At 41.4% G+C, this 24,784-nt stretch overlaps 1 protein-coding gene across 11 annotated transcripts in view; it reads right to left on the bottom strand.

The window, feature by feature from the left end:
* KLRG1 (killer cell lectin like receptor G1) overlaps positions 1-24,784 on the bottom strand; it is a 66,944-nt gene that overhangs the window by 21,029 nt on the left and 21,131 nt on the right. For 2 of the 11 annotated variants that reach the window (XM_087855593.1, XM_087855592.1), the window contains exons 4-7: positions 19,497-19,597; positions 10,313-18,927; positions 4,326-9,219; positions 3,211-3,358 (exon numbers count right to left, since the gene is read on the bottom strand). In XM_087855593.1, coding sequence (XP_087711719.1) covers positions 18,816-18,927; positions 19,497-19,597 — 213 coding nt within the window. In that variant the 3' untranslated portion in view covers positions 3,211-3,358; positions 4,326-9,219; positions 10,313-18,815. The remainder of the gene's footprint in view (positions 1-3,210; positions 3,359-4,325; positions 9,220-10,312; positions 18,928-19,496; positions 19,598-24,784) is intronic. The other 9 variants (XM_087855595.1, XM_087855597.1, XM_087855598.1 and 6 more) reach the window with 9 other exon arrangements.

Here is a 24,784-nt window from a genome sequence, read left to right as displayed (position 1 = left end):
TCGTTCTCTCTCTCAAATAAATACAATCTTTTTTAAAAAACAAAAAACGGAAGCTTACATAGATCAGGTGAGACTGATTCATCAAGCATCTTCATAGACGTCTGCATTTTATCCTACACTAGGGAGCCAGTGGAATCTTTTAAAAACAGGTTAGTGGCATGATCAGATTTGGTTTGGGATGGTAACAAGTGCAGAAAGGGTCTAGGTGGCAAGGAGATTATTACAATAGTACTTATTTCTCATGAAAAATGTGCCTGGAAAATAGGCTGTAAGTATATTCTACTTCTTAAAACTGTATTCCTTAATTCTTACAATTTAGGGAAAGCCAGAATGTTGTGCACCAATATGACGAGTTCTAGACCAAAATTAAAGTCTACAAAAAAATTTAAGACACGGGCCTACTGTAGATAGGTTTAGCTTCCTATGCAATTTTTTCCCCTGGACTCATTAAAAGCCACAACTGCCACTAAGTGGCAAATCAAGATCAACAATTCATGTGTTCCCAGAGTAATTATGCATCTTGGTTATAGGATGAGGAATGGGGGACTACTGAAATAAGCTTAGACTCAGACTAACAGGATTTTAAAGGACAAATACTATAAGAGACAGAGATAGCATCTATGAGATTCATGGCTAAAATCCTGAGCATTCTGGTGAAAGACCATCTTGGATGTTCTGTGATTTTTTTTTTTAAGATTTATTTATTTATTTGACAGAGACAGCAAGCGAGAAAGGGAACACAAGCAGGGGGAGTGGGAGAGGAAGAAGCAGGCTCATAGCAGAGGAGCCTGATGTGGGGCTCGATCCCAGAACGCTGGAATCACGCCCTGAGCCAAAGGCAGATGCTTAATGACTGCGCCACCCAGGCGCCCCTGTAATTTTTTTTTCTTTAATGTGCTTCCTGTACACTTGTCCCTCTTCTGATGGCTTAGCAGAAGCGTTGTGATGCCCGCTTCTCACGTACAGTAATGACAATTAGCCACAGGGTGGCAGCAAAGTTTAAAAAGTGAGTACTGCTTCTCCATTAATTATTAAAAAAACATGTAAAAATTTTTAAAAAGTTAGGCATAAGGAAGAGAGAAAAAGAGGAATAAATGCTTATGGAAACTTAAAATAAGAAGATACCAAACTAAGGTACCTAGAACAAGCCGTCCGTTATCTGTGGGCAGAATTATGTTCACAGTGCAGGAAAGAGCTGGGTGATGGGGAGAGGGCCATTCTTAGAATCAGTGTATTCTACAAGAAAGATTACATTTCTTTGTTTTCTATAAGTGAAATGTGACTTTAAGCCTTAGCCCATTGGACTACGAGAAATTTATCTCAGGGGGCACCTCAGGGCGTGATCCCGGGGTCCTGGGATCGAGCCCCACATCAGGCTCCTCTGCTGGGAGCCTGCTTCTTCCTGTCCCACTCTCCCTGCTTGTGTTCCCTCTCTTGCTGGCTGTCTCTCTCTCTCTAATAAATAAATAAAATCTAAAAAAAAAAATAAAATAAAATAAATTTATCTCAGATATCCTGGGGAACTAACACAGGATGAAGGTGTTGCCTCCCCCTGGACTGCCATCACCTGTCTGTAGCCTACATGACTGTCCTAGAGCCTGTACTCTGCAGCCTCCTTGTCATTGCAGGGATTGACTCTGACAAAGATATGTAATGTTTGTCTGGTTTTGGTATTAGGGTAATGCTGGCCTCACAGAATAGGTTAGAAGTGTTCCTTCTGTTTCTATTTCCTGGAAGAGAGTGTAGAGAATTATACAAATGTTGGGTAGGATTCACCAGTGAAACCATATGGTCCTCGTGCTTTCTGTTTTGGAAGGTTATTAATTTCTGGTTCAAAATTTTTAATAGATAGAGACCTATTCAGATGATCAATCTCTTCATATGAGAAGTTCGGTAGATTGCATCTTTCAAAGAATTAGTCCACTTCATGTAAGTTATTAAATTTATGGGCATGAAGTTGTTCATAGTATTCCTTTAATCATCTTTCTAGTTCCCATAAAATCAGTTGTAATGTTGCCTCTTTCATTTCTGATGTTAGTAATTTGTGTCTACTTCTTTTTCTTGATTAACCTGTTTAGAAATGTATCAATTGTATTGATATTTTGATTTTTTTTCTGTTGATTTCTTGTTTCTAATTTCATTTATTTCTGCTCTACTTTTTATGATTTCCTTTCTTCTACTTACTTTGGATTTAATTTGCTTTTCTTTTTCAAGTTTCCTAAGGCGGAAGCATATATTACTGATTTCAGAAGTCTCTTTTTTTCTAACACACACATTCAATGCTACAAAATTCCCTCTAAGCACTGCAAAGACAGAAGAGGCCTGGGGAGTCAGCACTGTGTCTGTGACTCTGAGGATTTTGTGCCATATACAAAAATTATGTACGGGCTTATGAAGCACTTTACTCTACCACCCTTCTCCTTTTTCTCCTGCCTTACTGAAAATTTAATTTCCTACAATCCAATGTCACCTTTTATTAAGAATATGATGTGTCTCTGTTTTATCCTCTTTTGTTCTTTTTCCATTATGGAACCTTCTACTCCTGAAATTTCCAGTTTCCTTGCTACTGAATGTTATCATTCTTCCTTCTTACTCGCTGGCTATCATCCTCGGGCTAGTGTTCAGAACTGGCAGTAACCTGAATACAGTGTACAGGCAGCCTTGCTAATCGAATGATCCTAGATCTCTATCTTGAAAACCTACGTTCACAAAGGGAATGCCTGGCCACAAATAAACTGTTCATATCTGAGTAAGGAAAAAATAATGCATGAATATTTCTAGAATCAACGTAATAAGAAAACATTCTTTCCACTAGTGATTGAAAATAGTCTACCCTTGACTGGCCACCAAAAACAAGCCCCGAAGGGGTATCTTTAATTCAGCGTCCTCCAAAATGACCTCCGGCCGAGTGCTTTAGCAACTCTCATTATCAGTGCGATCGCTGGCTCTGACCACAAGAGGGTTTAATTGCCCCTTGTGTAATGAGATGATTACACATCACTTTTTAAAGTGGAGAAACAGGAAAAGGTGGTGGGATAGGAAAAAAATTGTTTTAATGTTTTTTTAAAAACGCATAATATTATACATATGCAGAGATCAAAGAAGACTGCTTTGCCAATCCTCTATTTCTGTGTACACAACTGATACCTGGAAAGTTTAATCCAATCTAAATCAAATTGTCAATCTTAACAACCAACTCAAAAATTTCACCTGCATTTCTCTCCGTTCTGATCCTTGTTTTCGCAGACCAGCAGTATGAAGATGAGGCAGCCCTCCGGCCTCAGGGATTGGAAGAAAAGGGCAAAGACCTTCTCGTTGGTCGTGTTGTTATCAGGCCATCATTCTGGGTAGAAGATACCTGTAATGGTTATTTGATGTCAGCTGGGCTAAGCACCGGTCCTATACACTTGTCCTTCTTCTGATTCATGTAATCAAAACACTAATCTAGATGTTGCTATGAGGGTATTTTAGAGAGGTGATTAAAGTCTATAACCAATTGACTTTGAGTAAGAGATTATCATAGATAATCCTGGTGGGCTTGATTCAATCAGTTCAAAGACCTTAAGAGCAGAGTTGATGCTTCTCTGATGAGGAACTAGCCCCGGTAGACAGCAGCCTCAGCCCCGCTGGGGAGTTCTAGCCTGCCTTTCCCGACAGCCTCCCCCATGGATGTTGGACTTGTCAAGTCAGCTCCACGATTGCACAAACCAATTCCTTGCAATAAATATCTTAACGTCTATCTCCTACTGTATCTGCTTCTCTTGTTGGGCCGGATACAACGCTGAGATACTAGTTTTCTTTCATGGGGCACTTCAGATACACGCTTGAAGAGCTCCTGCCCTGCATCATTCCCTGATACAGGTGATAAGCTCTCTAGAAGGCCTCTTACAGGTTTACCTTAACTCTCAATCTACGGTGAAACATTCCACAGGACTTCTTCCTTCTGGGGTCCCTTTGCCTGGCAGGAAGTCCTCTTAGATAAAGCCGTTTGTAGGTGACTCGAATCCCATTACCTTCTTCTGCTTCCTCTGGGCTCAGGGGAGCTCATGTACCCAGGCAACAAACCTCGAAACTGCAGCTTGCTTTGCCTGCAGCTCTTCCTCCTTACCTCATCTTTAGGGGCGATTTCCACAAGTTTTTCTACAACCATCAGACCTCTCTACGCAGCATTCAGATAAAAGTTTCTATGCCCCCCCTTCCCATGCTAGCAAACTTGGGTCAAGTTCTTTCAAGCACTCTCTTGTTCTCCAGGCAGCCCCAAATCTATAAGTTTCCATGACTGAGCAACACAGACCCGGGGAGTTAGAGTTAGACTCTGTTCTCACCTCCAGGAAGCAGCACCCACTCTGTCCCAGCTCTCCTCTAGTTTTTCCTCTCACTTGGCTTGCGGGTGGGAGGCAAAAAATACCTCTGCCGTCTCTTCATCTACAAATTCCTGCAAAGAACTTGCCTGTAATTGATGAGAGAACAGAAGGCAAGCGGAAGACAAAGCAGAAGCTGACACCCCACAACCCCCTACCCATGGGATATATGTGACATTCCTCAGGCACTCCTGGCTGCCCTAAAGCTGAGGAAAAACAAATAGTTAACAAATAGAGATCACAATCCTGCAAGACCTGAGTCTCCCTGAGTTTACAAATGCCTTAGCAATCTACAGGAACAAAGCATTTCTATCAATGGTCTAGCTTCCAAAAGGGAATGTAAATACAATTAAATGTCCTTATAACCTGCAGCCCATTGACAGATACTTGAAGTGGGCCGAGTGTAGTGTTCCTCCAGGAAGCTCCCAACTATCTTACTGTTAATGCCTTACTAGAAGGGTAAACAATCTTAACTGGACAATGGCAAGGCCTCCGGTATCCCGTGAGTCTTCTTTAACCAATGAAAGTTCTTTCTCGAAACCTCCCTTTTTCCTTACCGCCCCCAACCCCATAGTATATAATCAGCCACCTCTCACAACCCTAGTGCAGCAGCTCTTTCTGCCCACGGGTCCTGTCCCCATGCTTTAATAAACCACTACTTTGCACCAAAGATGTCTCAAGAATTCTTTCTTGGTCATTAGCTCCAGACTCTACCCCACTGAACCTCACCTATATTGCAAAACTATATCATAATCAGTGTTTAATTTCCCCTAATGAGCTGTTGGTAACTGTCCCTAAACCAGTTTGGAAAATCCTATGGGGTGTGTCTAAGGACTCCCTTTAGAATATGGCACTTCTTGTCCCCTACTATTCTCAGCTTTAGCTTCAGCCAGAATTTCAAGACCACAGAATGAAGTCTTTCTCTAATATTCTACAACTCTCATCATTGAGTAAGTTTTTATACTCTCAAGAAAAGCTATTATTCATAGGTAAACTTCTATCCAGAATTTTGTATATTTATTTTTTTTAAGATTTTATTTATTTATTTATTTATTTATTTATTTATTTATTTATTTATCTGGCAGAGAGAGCACAAGCAAGGGGAACAGCAGAGGGAAAGGAGAAGCAGGCTCCCCACTGAGCAGGGAGCCCGACGCAGGACTCGATTCTAGGACCCCAGGATCATGACCTGAGCCAAAGGCATGTGCTTAACTGACTGAGCCACCCCAGGCATTCCCAGAATTTTGTATCTTTAAAGAGCACCGCAGGGTTCTAGACTCTCAACTATGTTTTCCACTTGTGGCTGTTTCTGAGTCTAGGGATTCTTGGTAAGTTCCTGAGTCAGAGACTATCTGTCCCACCATACGTTGGTTCTTAAGCCCTCCTGGATGAGCCTTCAAACACGTAATCATTGCACTCTTCCATGTTTCATGGGCAGATGCACCAATTTTCCACAATTTGCCACAACAATGCCGATTCCAGTTAGTCCCTGATGCTTCGGTAATTCTGCATTTCACTAGAAGTCAATTGTCTTGTAACTCTTCTTTAACTAATTTGATCTTAGAATGGAGACTGAAAGATTTCAAATGATATGAAACCCAGAACTTATTTAAACAATTATAAATTTGATATATAAAAACCCAAATTTCTAACTAGGGAAAAAAATCCCATCGTAGACAAGAGAAAAATGACAAACTAAGACAAAATATTTTCAGTTTTTATCACATGCAAAAGGCTAATCTATTTAGCATATACAGAACTTTTTTCTTCCAAATTATTGAGGAAAAGATTACTCATCCAAAAATTTTTAAAGACTATATTTATTTGAGAGTGCACGAGCTGGCGGTGAGTGGGCAGGGGAGCAGCAGAGGGACAAGCAGACTCTCTACTAAGCAGGGAGCCCTACGTGGGGCTCGGGGCTCAATCCTGGGACCCTGGGATCATGATCTGAGCCAAAGGCAGATGCTTAACTGACTGAGCCACCCAGGTGCCCTTCATCCAATTTTTTTTTTAAAGGATAAAGGCTAACCCCAAAGATACAGACGTAGTGAAGAGAAGGGCCATATGCACCTCAATGTTCATAGCAGCATTGTCCACAATAGCTAAATTGTGGAAGGAGCCGAGATGCCCTTCAACAGATGACTGGATTAAGAAGATGTGGTCCATATTTACAATGGAATATTACTCAGCCATCAGAAAGAACGATTATCCAACATTTGCAGCAACATAGACGGGACTGGAGGAGATAATGCTAAGCGAAAAAAGTCAAGCAGAGAAAGATAATTATCATATGGTTTCACTCATTTATGGAACATAAGAAATAGCAGGAAGATCGTTAGGAGAAGGAAGGGAAGAATGAAGGGGGGGTAAAGAGGAGGGGGAATGAACCATGAGAGACTATGGACTCTGGGAAACAAACTGAGGGCTTCAGAGGGGAGGGGGTGGGGGATTGGGATAGGCTGGTGATGGGTATTAAGGAGGGCACATATTGCATGGAGCACATATTGCATGTGTTATACGTAAGTAATGAATCATGGAACATTACATCAAAAACTAAGGATGTACTGTATGGTGACATAACATAATAAAAAATTATTATAAATAAATAAATAAAGGATAAAGGCTATGAACTGTCAGTCCACAGAAAAGGAAATACAAATGGCCCTTAAGCACATGAAAAGATGCTCTCTATAGTTCTTAATAAGAGAAATACAAATTAAAACCAAAGTGGGAGAATATTTTTTACCTATCTAATTAGCAAAGATCAAAATGTTTGATGAAAAACTTCTCTGGTGAAGAAGATCAAAACGTCTGTTGAGGGCCCCTGGGAGAGCCTGCTTCTCCCTCTCCCTCTGCCACTCCCCCTGCTTGTGCTCTCTTGCTCTCTCTCAAATAGATAAATCAAATCTTAAAAAAAAAAAATAGACTAGCTAAATACATTGTTATATCCATAAAATAGAATTCTATCCAACCATTACAAAGAAAGAAGCAATTCTTGTGAGTATAAACATAAAAAGATTCAAGATACACTGTTTACTGGGGGGGAGTGAAGTTCAGAACAGCACGTACACTACGCTACAGCTCGAGGGGCATATGCGTCTGTGCACACACACATGCTCATATAAGTAACTGCTGTGTATGAGAAGATTCTATCTGGAAAAGAACGGAAGAAGGAGTAAAAACTGAGTGAGTCAGCAATCAGAGGTGGGAACAGACTGTTTTCAGATCCATCCCTTTCTCGCTTTTGTATTTTTATACTGTGAACATGCACATTTTCAAAACTAGTAAATAATAACTTCAAAGAAGTAACACGTCAAGAGAATCACAGACTTGACGAGAGTTTTGAAGGAACTAACCTGCAAGTGCATGTCAGAGTAAGGAGACCGGCTATTTTAGATGGAATGAGGTTATAGGATAGGCAAACCTAGGCTCAGAGAAGTTACGCGTTTTGCCTAAAGTCACACAGTAATTATTTAAAAAAGGATTTGAATACAGGTTTGTCTTATTATCTCCAGCATTGGTGTTCTTCCCAGTACGTTCCCACCCCTCTCAAGTAGGCACAAGGTATTACCTAAAAATACATATATGTAACATATGGCCATACAAAGAGCCAGTGTAACTAACAGGTTTCAGGGAAGTGTTTGAGCACAGTACACCCATCACAGTGAGGAGCAGCAAGTAGATGGTACTAGTCACACAGGGCCTTGCAGTTCGGAATACTGAAGCAAAAACAAACAAAAAACCTTCTCCTAGTTCTTACCGGGGATCTACAGAGCACATGCTAGCCAGCCCGTGGACAGATCGCATGCACATAACAGCTGCTTTGGGGCCGCACTGGTAAGACCAGCACCGGCCACAACAGCCCTTCTAGCCCACAGAGGCCACCACCTCAGTCTTGGCATCCGTTACAAATTTGGAGTGAGGTCACTAACTCTATAGCCATGTGACCAAAGATGTCGCCTTTTTGAAGACAGAGAGGACCTGTTTCTCAGGGGCAAAAGAAGAAAATGCAACTTTTGAGAGTAGATTTGTATGGGGGGGGGGGGGATGGAGAAAGGAGAAGGTACATTAAGCAATCCAAAGCACCATGAAGCAATAGGACTACCGTCTAAACTTGCATTCCCACAGGAGCCAAACCAGACTAATCCTCCAGCTGGGACGAGCTGGGCAGAAACCCGAGTCCAAGCGAACAAGAGCACTGGGATCCAGAGGAACTCCTCACTCCACTAACATTCTAGCTTGACGATTTTGTTGGAGTAAAGACCGGCTTCTTTTTCTCTATTATTTTTGTTGTTTCCTAGTTATACGGGCAAAAAATGAAAACATTCTCATTTTAACAGGTCTGTTCTACAGAAGGAAAGCAAACGGTGAGGCGATGTATTTAATCATTTCAATACTGATGGATATTTGAATCGTTTCTAACCTTTCCCATTGTAGAAGTGTAATAAAGTTCTCTGTACATAAATAAAGGTGCAGGCATATACAAACATTCTTTTAGAACCCATTGCTGGCATCACCAGCACACTGACCAGACCCAGAGCAGGAAGAGCGATCTGGGGTGAGGCACCACCAGTGTTCCGGTCTGAGTCGGCAGGAAATGCTCATGCCGATCCTGGGTACCGGTGCCCACGCTCGCGCCAGTCCTGATCGGGGCCCCCAAGATCGGCCCACGCTCTCACTGCTCCTGTGGGCAAATACCCCCATGTGCTCACTGAACTCCCCATCGCACTGAAAACACGTGACCTTACCTTAGTCACCTGTGTGCAGAATGTTCCCACACTCCTTCATCTTAACCGCCTACAACCGTTTTTAGCGAATGAAGTCCTCACAGAATGAGGCTGCCGAAGGTCCCGCCGCGCTGGAAAGACAGAGGAGGGAAGAAAGGACAGCCTGCATTTTTGCGGCTGTTGTGTTGCTGTCGTTCCCTTTGCTGATTCCAGAACACTCTTTCCTCATCCCATAAAACTGGATCCTTGAATCGATTCGCATTGTGAATGTAATTAATGCTACTGAATTGTATGCCTGAAAATGGTTGAAATAGTAACTTTTACTTTATCTGTATTTTCCAACAATAAAAAACCATGCCCCCTTTGAGGCACATGCCATCTGCCCCCCACTCGCCCCCCCACCCATAGTCTATGCCTTCTTGCCACTGTAATTCTCTGATCTGTTCCCTCCCTCCCAGTGATCCGCGATTTGGGCCCAGAATTCAGTTGTCGCTAAGTTAGACCTATCTATACTCAAAACAGCAAAAATGAATTAACTATTAAAATGTAAAACAAGGGCTGCCTGGCTGGCTCAGTCAGAAGAGCTGCGACATTTCTGTGTTGGCGGTAGAGCTTACTTAAATGAATAAATACAATACTTAAATAAAAACTGTAAAAAAATAAAACATAAAACAAAATATATTATATAATAATATAAATTTATTAGGAAAATATTGGGAAATGTATGCATAATCTCAGGTAGGGGATTCAAAATAGAAAACCAGAATCCACAACTGGGGGTGGGAGGTGCATGGAAATGAGAGATTTGACTTTATTAAAACTTAAAATGCATGTATAGAAAACAGTCTCCATGACATTAAAAAAACACACACAAATAATAGAAAGAAAATATTTGTAACATATACAACTAACAAAAGATTATTCGAAGTATACACAGTGCCTACAGATCGGTAAGAAAGAAAAACAAAACAAAACAAAAACCGAAAAAAAAACAAAAACAAAAACCCTGAGAGAATAAACAGCCAAGGGATATGAACAGGTAATTTAAAGGAAATACAAAGTACAAATTAACTTGAGGAGATGCTCAAAGATATTAGCAGTTAGGAAAACACAAACTATAACTGGGATGTAACATTCCTCCTACCCCCCCAACACACACACACACACACACACACACACACACACACACACACACAAGAATAGGAATAAGAATAAGAGGGGCACCTGAGTGGCTCTGTCAGGTAAGTGTCTGCCTTCGGCTCAGGTCATGATCCTGGGAGGCTGGGATCAAGCTCCATGTCTGGCTCCCTGCTCAGCGGGGAGTCTCTTCTCCCTCTGCTTCTCCCTGGCTTGTGCTCTCTCTCTCTCTCTCTCAAATAAATAAATAAAATCTTTTTTTAAAAAAAGGATAAGAATGATGATAATAAGCCAAAATGTAAAACTCCTGGAGCTGAGAAGGAAGGAGCAGTGCTCTCATCCACTGCTAGTAGGAGTAAAATGGTTTCAGTCTTATAATCTGCTAGTATCTATTAAAATTTTTAATTTGGCATACATTTTGGCCCAGGAGTCTTGCTTTTAGGAATCTATTATAGAGAAATAGGATGTATGTACAACTGAAGAGGAAAATTACCCAGAGCAGGCCCAGGCAAGCAGGTCCCAGAAGATGGAAAGTACTAGCTCAGTCGTTGGACCAAGAGATAACCAGAAGCCCCGCTGGGAGCAAGAAATAACCAGCCCTTTCTGCTTCTGTAAACAGGCTTCCGGCCACAAGCTCCCTAACCGCTGTTCCTGCCTAAAGCAGCCCCCCACCCCAATTGAAACTCACCTACCAGCAGTCAGCACAGCCCTTGGAACCTGACCCCTTGCACCCCCCTATAAAACCTCTGTAACCCCACCACCCGGGCCCAGCATTTCGAGCACAAGCTCATCTGAGTCCCCCGGTGTAAAATAAACCCGAGTTCTCCTACCTCTCCGAGTGTCACTTGGTCTCTGGCCGGTCTGATTTTTATTTTTCCGCACCACAACCATGTTCACTGCAGTATTTATCTCATCTCCTGTATTACTGATGAGGGAGCAGAAGGCTAGCTGAGGGCAAAACACAAACTGACGCCCCGCAAACCCCCCACCCCCACTCCCAGGTGGGATCTGTGACATTCCTCAGGACTCCTGGCTGCCCCAAACGTAAGGGAAGGGGGAAAAAACCAAATGGTTAACAACAGAGATCACAGTCCAGCAAGACAGGAGTCTCCCTCAGTTTACAAATGTCTTAGTGATTTACAAGAAAAAAGCATTCTCATCAATAACCTAACTTCCAGAAGGAAACTGTCTTAAGTTAATGCTTTCCTAGAGGGAAAAACTACTTTAACTTGACAATGGCAAGGCCTCCAGCATCTTGTAGGTCCTCCTTAGCAAATAAAAGTTCTTTTTGAAAACCTCCCTTTGCCTTACATGCCCCCAACTCCCAAGTATATAATCAGTCACCCCTCACAGCCCCTGGTGCAGCAGCTCTTTCTGCCCATGGGTCCTGTCCCCGTGCTTTAATAAAATCACTTTTTTGCACCAAAGACGTTTCAAGAATTCTTTCTTGGTCATCGCCCCCTAACCTCACCTACATTACCAAACTACATCACTGTAACTCCCAAATCTTTTCCCATCCAGCATGTTCCTCACTGCAGGGTCCCCCACTCTTTGGGTTTCTTAGCTAGTTCTGGCTACTTCTATTTCCTGACACCATTTCTCTCCCCTGAAACCACCCGTAAAATCCCCACCCTTCATCATTCCTACCATTTGACTTCTCTGTCATGACAACTAGTGTGACATGGGCCGCTGCCAATAACCAGGCAAGAGTGCAGGCTGAAATCACTGAAAATGTATGGCCTCCTGCCTCACTGGAGCTCTCGGTGCCGAGCAGCCATGTTGGGTCTCTAGGCAGATGTCTCTTTTCCCTGTGTAGAAATTCCAGAATTCTTCCTTCCATCAATCCCAAACCTATCACGTTCTCCTTCACTCTTAGCATATAACCTTGTTCTTTATTTCACTGAGAAAATAGAGTTCACCAGGCAAACACAGTGTACATTTTCTTTCCTATCACTTAGACAAACATATCGGAATCTTCCCCCATCAAGGGGACGCTCTTTCCACTCAAAATTATTTCTCCCATTTGTGTATCAGGTCACGCAGTCACCCACTGCCTCAAGGATCCTGGTCTTCTATGAACTTTTAATCTTTCTCTTTCAACTAAGTCAAAAGTTATAAACATAAGCTACCCTTTCTCATTTATGTAAAAATATATTGGTGCAGCGTATAACCCTTTATTTAGATATTATCTTTTTCCTTCCTGCTGTAACAAAACTTCTTAAAGGAAATGTCTAAACTCATTGTTTCCATTTCCTTACCCTGTGTCAGGTCACTGAAATTTCACATCTTTCACCAGCACACTAATAAAGAATGATGAACAGTGACCTCCGTATTGTCAATCTCACTGAATACTCTCCTGTCACTATGCTACTTTACATCTCTTTAGCATTTTATATTGATGAACTCTCTCTCCACCTTGAAAATCACTCCTTCCTTTGCTTTTATGACATTCCTTTCATACTTTCTCCTGTGTGCCTAGAGTTTTCTCCCCTCCCCTTTATTTCCTTCCTCCTCTCATTACTAATATGGAAACAAAAAACTTTATAATCATCAAGGTTTTGCTTCCAGAGGTGCTTACTAGCAAAGATCATTACCAGCTTTGTCTTACAGATGTGCCAATGTGAAGAACCTGAAAGACCTAAGTAAAAACTCATAGGAGGATTAGAGCTAGCAGTGAAAACTCATTATCATAAGGAGCCTGTGGTTCACTTCACCCTTGTCTGAGGAGGGTAGAGAGCAACAGGCACGTGACCTTAAACATTGCTGGAGAGTTTAAATTCATAGGCTCATTTGAATAAAGTATCCATTCACCCAGCAATTCAACCTGACATATCCATACATTTACAAAATTACATAGGAATAGAATATTTATCTAAGATCTACAGTAAAATATCATAGGACCTAGAACAACTAAAACAATTTTGAAAAAGAAAAAGTTGAAGGATTACACCACTTGATTTCAAGACTTACGATAAAATTACAGTGGTATAAGAAATGAAATGATCGACATATAAATAAATGGCACAAAAGACAGAACGCAGAAATAGGCCAATATGATCATTGATTTTCAACAAAGGTAAAAGATGCTTAATGACAAAGGGTAGTTATTTCAATAAAAGGTGCTGGACCAATTAGGCTTCTATAAAAAGAAGAAAAAAAGAGACCTCAACCCATATCTCACACCATATATAAAAGTTGGATCAAAACAGATCACGGACTTAAATGCAAGAGCTAAAACTATAACATTTCTGGAAGGAAACATAGAGGCAATCTTTGTGAACGTGGACTAGGCAAAGATTTCTTAGACAACATACAAATAACAAAAGCTATAATACAAAGATTGATACAATAGACTTCACAAAAATTAAAAACTTCTGTTCTTTGAAACACACTATTAAGAGAATGAAAAGACAGACCACTGACTGGGAGAAAATATTTGCAAAGTGTGTAACTGGTAAGAATGTGGTATCAGAATATGAAGGATTCTGAAAACTCAGCGACAAGAAAACAAATAAAGATGTAAAATATTTGAACAGTACTTCACCAAAGAAAGATACATGGATGGCAAATAAGCACATGAAAAGATGTTCAACCATTGTTACACACAATACCGTGAATGAATCTCAAAATAATTATTCTGAGTGAAAGAAGACTGGGAAAAAAAAGTACATACTTAATGACTCTGTAAAACTCTAGAAGATGTAATCGAATCTATAGTGACATAAAGTAGATCAGGGTTTCCTGAGGATGGGAGAGTGCTGGGTGACGAGGACGAGAGAGAAGGAAGAATTACAAAAGGCAGGAGGAAGCTTTTGAGGGTAGCTGCTGTTTCATCATTTTGGTTATGTGACATTTTCATGGATATATAGATATAGATATACGTCAAAACTTATCAAATTTTACTCTTTAAATATATTCAGTTTACTATATGTCAACTATACCTCATTAAAACTGTTTTTTTTAAAGATTTTATTTATTTATTTACACAGTGCATGCACATGAGCAGGGGAAGAGGCAGCAGGAGAGAGAGAATCCTAAGCAGACTCCCTGCTCAGTGCAGAGCTGCCTTGGCACCCCATCCCGTGACCTGAGATCATGACCTGTGCCAAAACCAAGAGTTGGACATTCAACCACCTGAGGCTTCCCTCACTAAAACTATGTTTAAAGGCAGTAATAACAAAGGAAGCTGTCACAGTAATCTAGGTGAACACCAACAGAGGCTTGGACTGGAATTAAAAGTGGAAATGGAGTGGGGGCGCCCGGGTGGCACAGCGGTTAAGCGTCTGCCTTTGGCTCAGGGCGTGATCCCGGCATTATGGGATCGAGCCCCACATCAGGCTCCTCCGCTATGAGCCTGCTTCTTCCTCTCCCACTCCCCCTGCTTGTGTTCCCTCTCTTGCTGGCTGTCTCTATCTCCATAGAATAAATAAATAAAATCTTTAAAAAAAAAAAAGTGGAAACGGAGAGGCACCTTGGTGGCTCAGTTGGTTAAGCATCCCACTCATGATTTTTGTTCAGGTCATGATCTCATGGGTCAAGAGATGGAGCCCAATCGGGTTCCTGCTCAGTGGGGAGTCTGCTTGAGATTCTCGCCCACTGCCCCTTCCCCCACTCGCACTAGAGCTCACACACTCTCTCTCTAATAAATGAATAAATCTTTTTTTAAAAAGTGGAAATGGAAAGAAGAGAGGAGATTTAGAATATACTTTGCTGGTGGCGATGATAAACTTTGTTGGTACAGAAAAAAAGAAACCAGGAAGCACTTCAATTTGGAATCTGAACAACTAAGTGGAGGTAGGGCCATTTCCTAAGATGGGGAAGACTTTGGAGTAGGGATAGAGAAGAGAATATCCATCCCATCACTGCTTGTGATAGTGGGGAAACCAAAGCAAACTAGGTGTCCATCATTAAGAGAATGGATACATAAAACGAAGATTATGCAACAGCTAAAAGGATGAATCACACGTATATAGTGCAACATGAATAGAACTCAAAAACATGTTCACAGAAAAAAGTGTAACAATGAAATATATAGAATCATTTAATTAAATATGAAACAAATAAGAACACTACATATTTTATAAAGATACAAACAGGCTCAAGGGATACAATGAACATCAAAGTACGTTTCGGTGGAGGAAAGATAAATGAAAGTGGGGATGTGGGGCCAAGGAGAAAGGTAAATGCACCGCGAGAAAGGCATATATGACTGATGAAGATGGTGACCCATGAACTGAAGAATTTGATTAACTCTAATCACTGTACTCTAAACTACAAAACGTGGATGAGAGAAATTGAAAACAACACAAACCAATGGAAAGATGTTCCATCCTCGCAGATTGGAAGAATAAATATTGAGGGCTTCTGGCCGGCTCAGTCAGTGGAGCATGTGACTCTTGATCTCACGGGTGGTAAGTTCGAGCCCCATATTGGGTGTAGAGATTACTTAAAAATAATTTTAAAATCTTTAAAAAAAATAGTGTTAAAGTGACTACACTACCCAAAGCAATATATAAATTTAATACAATCCCTATCAAAACACCAACAGCATTTTTCAAAGAACTAGAACAAACAATCCTAAAATTTGTATGGAACCACAAAAGACCCCAAATAGCCAAAGCAATCTTGAAAAAGAAAAACAAAACTGGAGGTATCACAATTCGAGATTTCAAGATGCACTACAAAGCTGTAGTAAGCCAAACAGCACAGTACTGACACAAAACAAACACAAAAATCAATGGAACAGAAGAGGATACCCAGAAATAAACCCACTGTTACATGGTCCATGAATCTTCGACAAAGGAGGCAAGAATATGCAACAGGGAAAAAGTCCCTTCAACAAATGGTAGTAGAGCCAGGGCTCTGCAGTAATCTCTTTCCAGCACTTTTGAGTTCTTAAATTTCATGCTTGTGTTTGATTATAGACGTCAGTGACATTTCATAGTTTCAAAAGTCCTTGATGCTCTGAGAAGGGTAGACTCTAGTGAAAATTACATTGTCATAAGAGAAATGTGTTTTGTTTTTGTTTCCTTTTTTAAAATTGTGCTATTATTGGTTCTAAGCTCCCTGGAATATTACTTCTTTGTCAAAGTCCAGACCGGACACAGCGCCCTCCTTGTATCTACTCCATTTATAAGCCTGGGTCTCTCACTACTTGATATGTTTGCATTAGTTAAGACAGAAATTTGGTAGCTCGGTTGGGGGCGGGGGCGGGAATCTGCTGCTAGATAGGTCTGAACTAAATGCCATACTCGTCTGGGTAAGAGTTGGGAAACATAACCTCTGTACACTAAAAAAAAAAAAAAAATCGTTAAACATCACGTAGTAGAGAGCCATTAAATTATTTAAAAAGTTAATTTATGAAGAAAGACCTTTTTTACAGATTGAAAAAATAAAAAGATTCTCATGGAGATAACGATATGATCAAGAGAGTTAATTTTTTTTTTTAAAGATTTTATTTATTTATTCAACAGAGACAGAGACAGCCAGCGAGAGAGGGAACACAAGCAGGGGGAGTGGGAGAGGAAGAAGCAGGCTCCTAGCGGAGGAACCTGATGTGGGGCTCGATCCCATAACGCCGGGATCACGCCCTGAGCCGAAGGCAGACGCTTAACCGCTGTGCCACCCAGGCGCCCCGAGAGTTAATTTTTTGTTTTTGTTTTACTAGTGCCACAAACTTGCCAGTGCTAACTTGTCTGGTTCAAGAAAACTCTGGAGTTTTCTTTCCTAGGACTTGTTGCTAAATCCCAAAAGACATTTTTGAACTGTACATTTGATCAGATTGTTTTGCTTTTTCTGTTTTATTTCTTTTGAAAACCTTGGAATAAAAAGATCCAAATTTTTTTTTTAATGGTGTTGGGAAAACCGGTCAGCTACATGCAAAAGAAGGAAAGTGGACTGCTTTCTTGCACCAGACACAAAAATAAACTCAAACTTTATTTCACGAGGCAAGGTAGAAGAATTGAGTTAATGACTGACCCTGGCTCCTAATGAGTAAGTCTAGGGGAGAAATAAATAGCTAGGAGAGAAGTGATTTCTAATGTAACATCCTAAAGGGAGAAAGAGCAGTGAAGAACTAGATCCAATTCTGATGAGAAGTGGTGAGAAATCCTTGCAAAAAGACTGAACCTTTGTCACGGAGAAGAGCTGCCCTCAAACTGCCTGCTCAGGGGAGAGCTCAGGAATGCAACGTCCTCCTCTGTTTCTCTCTGAGTAAGTAAATGAGATTGTGCGCCCTGTAGCAGTCAAGCCAGGGCCAAGGGGCATCATTACCTACATCCTTACCCAAGCGGGAGTCGCTACCACCACATTCATAAACAAGAGACATCCTCCAGCCCCAGAGCCAAAGGTAAGAGATCATGAGGAGATGGGAGCTGGTTTCCACCACGTCCTTCTGTAAACATTACATCTAGATGAAACTGGCTCTTTGCCTTTTTAGAGGCAGCTACTGAACTCACACTGGGTGGGGTTAGGAAGGATTAGAAAATACTGTGTTTCTTGCCCTTAATTCCTCTAATTAACTCATGGGCTAACAGAAAAAAAAAAAAAACTAGAATAAGAATTTTTAAATTTTTTATTCATCCATTCATTCATTTAATATTCATTGATACAAGCACTCTATTAGGTGTGGGGGATACAATGGTGGATAAGATACAGTTCACGTTCCTAAAAAAATAAAACTACGAGAGAAAGATAAGAGATTATAATCCAGGGTCATCTATAGTACAGAATGATGGTCCCCCTCAGTACTCCCTCCTACATCTTTTAAACAGCACCTTCCCTCCCTGCCTATCTCTAAACCCTACTTAAGAGAAATAATCATGTTTTTCTCATTTTTGAGTCATTCGTGCCTAAAATAATTCGGGTATCAAGCACATAAATGGCTTCCGTAAACTTTCCTCAGACTGACCACTATTGTGAAATTAACTCGCAGATCACCCATTCACAACATGTTTAAGATATGGTCATATATCGGTTTACTCAACCACGTCTACGCACGCCCAGAGAAATTAAACTTAGCCAAGGCCAGGACTCTAGGTGGTGAAGAGCTGAGAAGCAGAAAGCAGCACCCTGTTCTCGTCCACTTTCTACAACTTACGTTCTCTCTATTTGCACCATCCCTAGAACACAGCTTTATCTGCAAAGGGCCACCATTAGGATAAAAATATATTATGAGGAATAAGTCACATGCCAACCCACTAGCACACATCAAACCCCGGTAACGCACTAGAAATAGTGTACACCTGCACGGATTTCGTCAGATCAGTTAGGATCATAACAGAGAGGAAACGTACATTTTTGACAGAGATGGTGGGAATGGGGCTGGAGGAGGCCTCATCAGTCACTAGAGTGGGAAGTACTACAAAAAATGTTTATTTCCCAAATGTTCCTAGATCATTTAAATTGTTAAGATAATATCTAAACGTGCTCAAAGAGGGTCAAGCGATAAACCATCAATCCCAGGGAAACTGCATTAATCTTGCATCAAATGTCATGTACTAGAAGGTTCAGCATTCACACACTCATGGCCACCCCAGCAGCCAGAGGCCTGCTCCGTCTTGTTAGGGAGCCATCTGACAGCTCTGACCCCTCAAAGTCTGACCTTCTTACAGACCCAGTGTAAAAGAACTTCACAGCTGGAGGCCCGGAGACCTTCTTCGCTGAGGGTACCGCACTTCTGTATCAGGCTATTTGAAAGAATCCTGTAAGAAATCAGAAAAGTCAATCACTTAAGGTAACACGAGAGTAGAGGAACTGCAAGGCATGAAGGGATAAAAACTGGGCAGTTCTTTCTCCCTAGTCAGGCCCCACTTCTCTCAGCTCCCAAAACAGTAGCCTCCCTTTAAGATGTCATCCTTTTTTGGAGAAGGGGGGTAGTGTTTTGGGGTGGGGTTTTTGTTGTTGTTGTTTAAGATTTTATTTATTTATTTGACAGAGAGAGACAGCTAGCAAGAGAGGGAACACAAGCAGGGGGAGTGGGAGAGGAAGAAGCAGGCTTCCAGCGGAGGAGCCTGATGTGGGGCTCGATCCCAGAACGCCGGGATCACGCCCTGAGCCGAAGGCAGACGCTTAACGACTGTGCCACCCAGGCACCCCTGGGGTGGGTTTTTTTTGGGGGAGGGGGTTGGCTCTTATCCACCACTCATTTCCTCTCCTGTTCCCTAGTTCCTTTCCTTATCTTTTCCTTATCTGTTATCCACAATCTATTACCCCAGTCACATAATTTCTCTTCCGCTTTTCTCTTTTTCCCCATTGTTTTGAACCCCCTTACCTTGAGATGTTTAGGGCTGATCCATCTTCCCACCTCCAGCCAGAATTGTTCCTCAGACCAATCCAGTAAAAGTCCTTTTTGAGGAAACGTTTAAGCAGGCTCTAAGGGAGAGATTGAAGATGATGGAAAAAGGTAAGAAAATGCAGAAAACCAAAGAAGAGATTCAGTGTCATGATCAAATAATTATTCCTTACACCCCCTCTGATTACCATTATTATGGACTGAATGTTTATTTCTCCTCAAAATTCATATATTGAAGCACTAACCTCTGACTGTGATGGTACCTGGCAGTGGGGCCTTTGGAAGGTAATTAGGTTTCGATGAGATCATGAGGTCTTCACTAATGATGGGATTAGTGTCCTTGCAGGAAGAAGAGACCCCAGCTCAATCTCCCTCTATCAGGAGAGGACACAATCAGAGGGCAGCTGTCTGCAAGCCACAAAGAATGTTCTCACCAGAAACCGAACCTGTCAGCACCTCAATCCTGGACTTCCCAGCCTCCAGACCTGTGAGACATAAATGTCTGTGGTTTAAGCCACCCAGTGATACTTTGGTCAGCAGTTCAAGCTGATTAAAACCACCACCTAGTCCAAATAACTAATCTTTCTTTTAAACTCTAATTCTAGAGATGCATTGCAGAGTGGAACATTTCCTAGAATTGAATCTTATGTGTATAATTGCATTCTATAGCATGAAAGATAAAATAAATATTATACTCTGCCTTCCACTATAACTTCCTCCTTGATTAGATGAAGTACTTAATAGGTATTCAAATAACTTTTACAGAAGAAAAGCTAAATACCACTATGGAAACAGTCATCTTTCTCGTCATCATTTAATACATAAGTTATTATTAAGCCTGTAGCAATATACTTGGTTTTTTCCCACCACACTCCCATTTTTCAAGTTCTCATCGAATCTTGCATATGACAAGAAAAATAAAAACAGTTCTTAAGGAAAGAAGCATAAGACAAAGTTAAGTTGGCTATACCCATATGTCCCATGCCACCACTAGAACAGACATAACAGCTCTTTGCTCTGTAGAATCTGACATTCAAATGAAGGAGTTTATACTCTAAGGTAATTGCCTCGATAAGTGGAATAAAATAAAGGATAAATCCCAGAAGATTAATTCTGTTGTAGGATTTTGAAACTCAAAAAAGAGCAGTAACATATGTTATTCCACAGCAATTTAGTGGTAGGACTTGTTCTAGAACCCAACGCCTTGGCATGTCCTCTACTGAGATAGCCCATCTCTCTGAAACCCACCTCTCTCTTTAAACTATGCTTTCTTGGGGCACCTGGCTGGTTGTAGACCATGAGACTCTTGATCTCAGGGCTGTACGTTTGAGCCCCATGTTGGGTGTATGTATTACTTAAAAAATAAAATCTTAAAAAAATAAAATAAAATACACTGTGCTTTCTCTAGCCCTGAGAAAAATCATGAGACTCCTAGGATGTGTCAAGAAGCATGCACATTTAGCTAAGAAACCACTTTTTCTTTGATGAAATATGCCAAGAAGACAGCTTAAGCTTATATTATAACATTAGATTCCAGTATTATTTACTTTCTTGGGGTCCCAGTGTTGCCACAGAACAGGCTGATGTATGAACAAGGATGTCTACTAAAGCTAATACACCACGTTTGTTTCTCATTATACTCAAGGTCAGATATCCTAAAACCTGGGCTGGGTAAGGAAGACCCCACATGGCAGAGTACTCCCGGGGCTCTTCAGGCAATCTGAAAAACCTCTTCTAGAGGTTTTTGAAAAATCAAAGAAAATTACTTTCTTCTTCAAGTTTCAGGAAAAAATATTTTTAAACTTCCTAATTTTCCTCCAACATTATACACTTTTGTTCATTTAAACATATCAATAACTCCTAAAAACAGCTTCATTAGTTGAATACTTTTTGAAGAAAATATTCTTTCTTTATCCAGCAATTACTAAAATATTAGATTCTGGTAAGAAAAAAATTTCAACTTTGTGATTATTAAGATACCACCAGATATCCCATTTTGATGTCATTGTTTTTACTGGAAGATAGGTACTAAAGAACAAGAATTCAAGGACTCTGCTCTTAACTTTGTCTGGATTAGTTCCCTTTCCTTACTTGGAGACTATCACTGGCATGAATAAAGAGTTTTTACTCTAAAGTAAAGAGAAGCATAAAGCTCCTTTGTACTCCCAGTAAAGACATTAAAAGAGGTTGCCTTAGTTCAGGCTGTTATAACAAATTACCATAGACTGGGTGACTTAAACAACGGCATTTAATTCCCACAATTCTAGAGGCTGGGACGTCCAAGACCAAGGTGCTGGTGGATCGGTGTCTGATGAGAGCTTGCTTCCTGATTTGCAGATGGCCATCTTCTCACTGTATCCTCACATGGCAGAAGCAGAGAGACAAACTCTCATGTCTCTTCTTATAAGGGCACCAATCCCATCATGAGAGACCTACCCTCATGATCTAATTGTCTCCCAAGGACCACATCTTCAAATACCATCACACTGAGGATCAGGATTTTCATATATGAATTTCAGAGAGACACAAACATGTGGTCCATAACAGACAGAACAAGTCTTTCATGCTATTTCCCATTTCAGAATAACTTCTATTTTCTCTCCATTGGATTTCAATCTTAGATACCATTGAAGAAATATGGTTGCAGTGGCTTCTAAATGAAACATTTGAAAAATTTGTAAAACTTGTTTATCAATACTTCCTTCCCAAATAATCTATCTCCTGTGATAGCTTTGTCGTCTCAAGGTGAAGTATCCTGAAAACAATTACGTCTTATATTTGTATGGTACTTTAAGGTTTACAAAATACCTTTGCATTCATTCCTAATTTCATCTGAAAAGTATGGCATTTAGGAAAACAAAACAAAAACAATATACTGGTATCTACCCCTAGCTCTATTGCTGCTATCTAAAGATGAAAAATTGCTTAATCTGACTGAGCCTTAATTTCCTTAAGAGGATTTAGTTCAGATATTCTCAAGGATTTTTTCCAGTTATAAAACAAAACCCTAGATAAGATGGCAGAACAGTAGGTGGACCCTAGGCTTGCCTCATCCCTCAAACACAGCTAGATAAATATCACATCATTCTGAACACCCAAGAAATGGATCTGAATGCTGAGAGAGCAAACTGCAGAACTAGAATGAGAAAAGAAGCCATATCAGGGAAGGCAGGAAGTGCAGAGACATGACTGTGGGGAGAAAAGAAATGCAAATGATGCGGGGGGGGGGGGGCGTTGATCTTAGAGAGAGGAGAGAGAGAGAAACAGACAAAGCAGTGCAGAGGGAATTGCACAGGAGAAACACTTGCCCCAAACCACTGACTGGGAAAACTAGAGCAGCTGATCATTGTTTTTACAATCACGGGAGCCCAAAGTCTGAAGTTTCAGAAGTCTATTAGTCACCATCTGGTGGAGCCTGGAGGCCATAGCAGTGCTTCTGTGGGGAAGGAAGGCAGAGACCTGGGACCAGATAGCATGATTTGAGGATCCTCTGGGTTGCACTGGAAGAGAGAGTTCCCCTTCTTGGAGTGCATTTGAGAGAGGCAGCATGGCCTCTCAAGGGACAAAAAAGCCAGTGGGTACCAATGTGCTGCCCCGTTCATCAGCATAGGAACAGAGACACCTGCTGAGAGCAGCAAACCCTGGTGCCAGCTTTTGCCGCGCTTTACCATAAACTCCAAGCCACTGTGCAATCATGTCACTGCTTTTCTGGGAGTAATGGGCACCAACTGCAGGGTGGCAAGACTCTCCCCCAGAAGATCAGCACCACTCTGCGCTGCTCTGGGTCTCTAAAATTTGGAGTTTTGAAACCCAGCCATGAGCCTAAAAGAAAACATAGGAGTACTGTGCCATGGGGTGGGCAGATGGCTCAGCCACAGACAGCATGAGGGCAGGGATCTGATGGAAGCCGGCGACACAAGAGGGGAGATTGTCTGCTCTTCTGTGAGGGCTTCCTGACCAGGGGCAGGCCCCGACCCCTGTATCCTATACGTGCATCTTTACTAGGGCAAGTCAGCCTGACAACCAGCAGAGCAGGCTCCTCCTCCAGAAGACCAGCACAAATCCCTCACGCACATCAAGTCTACTGACCATAGAGTGCTGCAAAGCTTCAGCTCTAGGGGAAATAGGACCTAGCCTCTCAACAAGCAGCCCAAAACACACTTAGTTAAAACTTGCCACACTGTGGACGAGGTCCAGACACTCCCCACTGCAGACAAGGAGAAACTCTGCAGAAGACTGACCTGAGGAAAAGAGCAGCCAAAACACAACAGCACAGTGCACACTCTGAAACACATCCTAAAGCACCAGATGCTGGAGGGTATAGGACCTCTTTTTAATATAGCCATTACTCTCAGGAGCAGGAAACATAATAGGCTTTCCTAACACACACACACACACACACACATACACACACACACAAACCCGGTGACTTACCCAAAATGACAAGACAGGGGAATTCACCCCAAAAGAAAGAACAGGAAGAAGTGATGACCAGGGAACAAATCAAAACAGATAAGTAATATGCCTGAACCAGAACTTAAAACAACAATCATAATGATACTAGCTGGGCTTGAGAAAAGCATAGAAGACACTAGAGAATCCCTCCCTGCAGAGGTAAAAGAACTAAAAACTTGTCAGGCCCAAATAAAAAATGTTGTAACTGAGGGGCGCCTGGATGGCCCAGTTGGTTAAGCATCTGCCTTCGGCTCAGGTCATGACCCCAGGGTCCTGGGATCAAGCCCCACATGCTGAGCAGGGAGCCTGCTTCTCCCTCTCCCTCTGCCTGCCTCTCCCCTTGCTTGTGTGCACTCTCTCTCTCTGTCATTCTCTCTGTCAAATAAATAAATGAAGTCTTTAAATTAAAAATGCTATAACTGAGATGTAAAACCGACTGGATGCAATGACAAGGATGAACAAAGCAGAGGAACGAATCAGTGATATAGAAGATACAATTATGGACAATAATGAAGCTGAATAGAAGAGGGAAAGAAAACTACTGGATCACAAATGTAGACTTAGGGAACTCAGTGACTCCATAAAGCATAATAAAATTCCTATCACAGGAATCCCAGAAGGAGAAGACAGGGAAAAGGGGGCAGAAAGTTTATTTGAGCAAATTATAGCTGAGAACTTACCTAATCTGGGGAAGGAAACAGTCATCCAAATCCAGGAAGCACAAAGAACTCCCATCAAATTCGACAAAAGCTGGCCGACACTAAGACATATCATAGTACAATTTGCAAAATATAGAGATAAGGAAAGAATCC

This window comes from Ursus americanus, chromosome 25 (genome assembly GCF_024610735.1).
Source record: "Ursus americanus isolate L20-20 chromosome 25, mUrsAme1.1.p, whole genome shotgun sequence".
NCBI lineage: Eukaryota > Metazoa > Chordata > Mammalia > Carnivora > Ursidae > Ursus > Ursus americanus.
This window is presented reverse-complemented; position numbering and strand designations above follow the sequence as displayed.